Source organism: Galeopterus variegatus, unplaced genomic scaffold, assembly GCF_000696425.1.
Source record: "Galeopterus variegatus unplaced genomic scaffold, G_variegatus-3.0.2 Scaffold6037, whole genome shotgun sequence".
Taxonomy (NCBI): Eukaryota; Metazoa; Chordata; class Mammalia; order Dermoptera; family Cynocephalidae; genus Galeopterus; species Galeopterus variegatus.
Window position 1 is genome coordinate 28772 of NW_007732148.1, and position 2604 is coordinate 31375.

General features: G+C 46.0%; 1 protein-coding gene across 1 annotated transcript in view; it reads right to left on the reverse strand.

Annotated features, from left to right (window-relative positions):
• RNF213 (ring finger protein 213) overlaps positions 1 to 2604 on the reverse strand; it is a gene marked incomplete at its 3' end in the record, with an annotated part of 102699 nt that overhangs the window by 25364 nt on the left and 74731 nt on the right. Inside the window, exons 36-37 of the mRNA XM_008590363.1 lie at positions 2097 to 2288; positions 1035 to 1180 (exon numbers count right to left, since the gene is read on the reverse strand). Of these exons, the coding sequence (XP_008588585.1) occupies positions 1035 to 1180; positions 2097 to 2288 (338 nt within the window). The remainder of the gene's footprint in view (positions 1 to 1034; positions 1181 to 2096; positions 2289 to 2604) is intronic.

Consider the following 2604-nt stretch of genomic DNA (forward strand, 5'->3'; position numbering starts at 1 on the left):
TCGTCTAGACACTTGAGATAGTTTCCCAGTGGAATATAAGCAAGAAAGGTAAAATGAGTGTTAAATTTGGGTCTTAAACAGCCAAGCTAGCCCCAAAGGGAAAAACCTATTCGAGACAGACTGAGTTTTATGTTGCAGGTCTGTTAAGTCATAACGTGCTTCAAGAAAGCCAGGATCCAATTGAATCAGGGATGAGGGGTCTGCTCTTCAGGGTCTGGGGCCACAAACGACTCAAACCAGGAAGACCTGCCTTCTAGTGGACGGGGTGCTGCCCCCACGTCACGTTCTGTCATAGAAAAGCAGGGTCAGCTAGGGCACTGCCCTGAAAAGGGGAAATATTCTCTCATTAGGAGAGACACTGCTTCAAGATTCTTCAGAAAAAGTAGAATGATTTCCCAGAAAAATAAGTTTATCTTTGAGTATTTTGCCCAGTACTATAAATAAATGTTGAAGAGGTTATTTCATGTAAGAAAGGCAACTTTTCCAGAAATGTGTTATCACTGATTTTTCTGGAATAACTGTGGCCAAGCCCCTTGGCATGTGACAGCAGTATGCAGTGTTGCGTCTGGGGCACGGCTCGGGGGGCACCAACAGCTTGATCTGGAGGAAGAGGATGCTCTGCGCTAGCTGCTGGCATTTACTGAGGAAGGTTCAACTGGGGACATCTCCTAGACCTGTGCCCATGTTGCCCAGAAGGCTCAGAATGAAAATGACCCACTTGTGGTGGATAACAGGTCTCTTGCTGCCAGAACACATCCTATGTCACCATATCCCTTGCCAGCACTAAAAATCATCTCCCCGGTATCCTGTGCCATGAGATTTGAAGGCTTCTGATCCCTGCTGGAGATGTTCACTCCTTCAGCAGAACTTTAAAATGAGGGAGTGACATTAATTTGAGCCTATTCTGCATGCAAAGAGTTCAAACTAAAAACTCCAAAGTCAGCCTTGCCAGAGCTTCCACCTGTCTGCAGCTCAGTGTCAGGCATGTCTCTGTGAGTGAAAGGCTCGTTCACCTGTGTGGAATCTGGCCTCACCTTCAGCACTGGTGATATACTGAGCCTGGACCCACAGCTCTTCCATATAGTCCTTGATCCTCCAGCTAAACGGGACATCATTGCAAGCATTCTCTGAAAGGTTCATGTAGTTCTGCACCAGAATGTAGGACAGGTCACTTTTAGGTCTGCAATGAGGCAAAGGAGGACAAGAGCATGGTTTGTGAGACGTGCTGAAGACACAAGGCCAGAAACTACAGGTGTCAGCTCTTTTCACCCCTCAGGCAGCTACTCGTCTGTTTCATGTTCTGTTATTAATGAACTAGATGATCTCATGTAATTCCTTTGTTTTATAGACAAAACAAAAGAAACCCCTACTTGCCCCAAATCTCTGTGGGACCAGGTCTTTTGGCCCCTGGTCCTGCCTTTCTCCTATGCCTCTGCAAACAGAGCACCACCTGCCAAAGCAAGTCTTTCTTGCATGAACACCAGCAGCACCTTGTCTTCTGAGTAAGCATTGCCACTGGCATCTCGGATTCCATTTATTTACATATCCTTTATTAACCTACATCCCTGAAATCCAAACAGGAAGCCTTGGGAGGGCAGGTGAGCTTGTATGCCGCAAGATCAAGCCAGGGACAGGTCGTGTAGCTCCCGTCATGCAATGTGGGATGGTAAAGGGAATACACGGCAAACGGCTCTCCTAAGTGCAGCTTCTCCCAAGTGCCTGGAGTTGAATCTGGCTATTTTAGCTATAACGGGTGCTCTGAAAGCAGGAATGTGGGATGGTAAAGGGAATACATGGCAAATGGCTCTCCTAAGTGCAGTTTCTCCCAAGTGCCTGGAGTTGAATCTGGCTATTTTAGCTATAACGGGTGCTCTGAAAGCAGGGAAATGAGGACAGCGAAGACACAATGGTTCTTCAGAACAGTAGTAAACTCCCTTTCGTTACTGTAATACTACAATCCTTTAAGCTGCAAAAAGAGCCAACATAAATGTCATTTTAAAGGTGACGCCATACTTCATAAAATACTTGGAAGAGCATACTGAGCACTGCTATGTTACGATTTTCTTCCCTTCCCCTATAAAAAGCTTTCTATTCACCTTGTGTTGTTCATGATGAGAGGAATGTCCAGAAGCTTAACATGCTTGAAAATAAACATCCAAAGATCTCTCGCCCAGGCTGCAGCGTCGGGCCTGGTCAGTAGCTCGAGGTTGCCATCCCTGTCGATGAAAGATATCATACTCGCCAGGAGAGGGGTGACCGCGCCTTGGACCCGCTTCCAAAGGGTTTGCCTGCAGCACAGGAGAGGGACAGAGGCCCCGTTATGCTTTAGAGTCACCACAGTGGGCACCTGCTAGCTTTTGACATTTTGTTCCTTTGTGAGCATCAACAGAACATCTAGTCTACTAGTCCCCAGACGACGGCTATGGCAATAAGTTGAAATTCTCATCACTTTTAAGTACTGGAAAAGAGACACACGAATAGAAACGGGACTTCATTCTACACCTAATGAACTGTGATTAGTTCACGGAAAAGGCACAGCAGTGTTTGCTTAGTTTTTTTATATAACTATTTTCCAGAGCAAGCCATCTAGGTTTTATAAAGAAA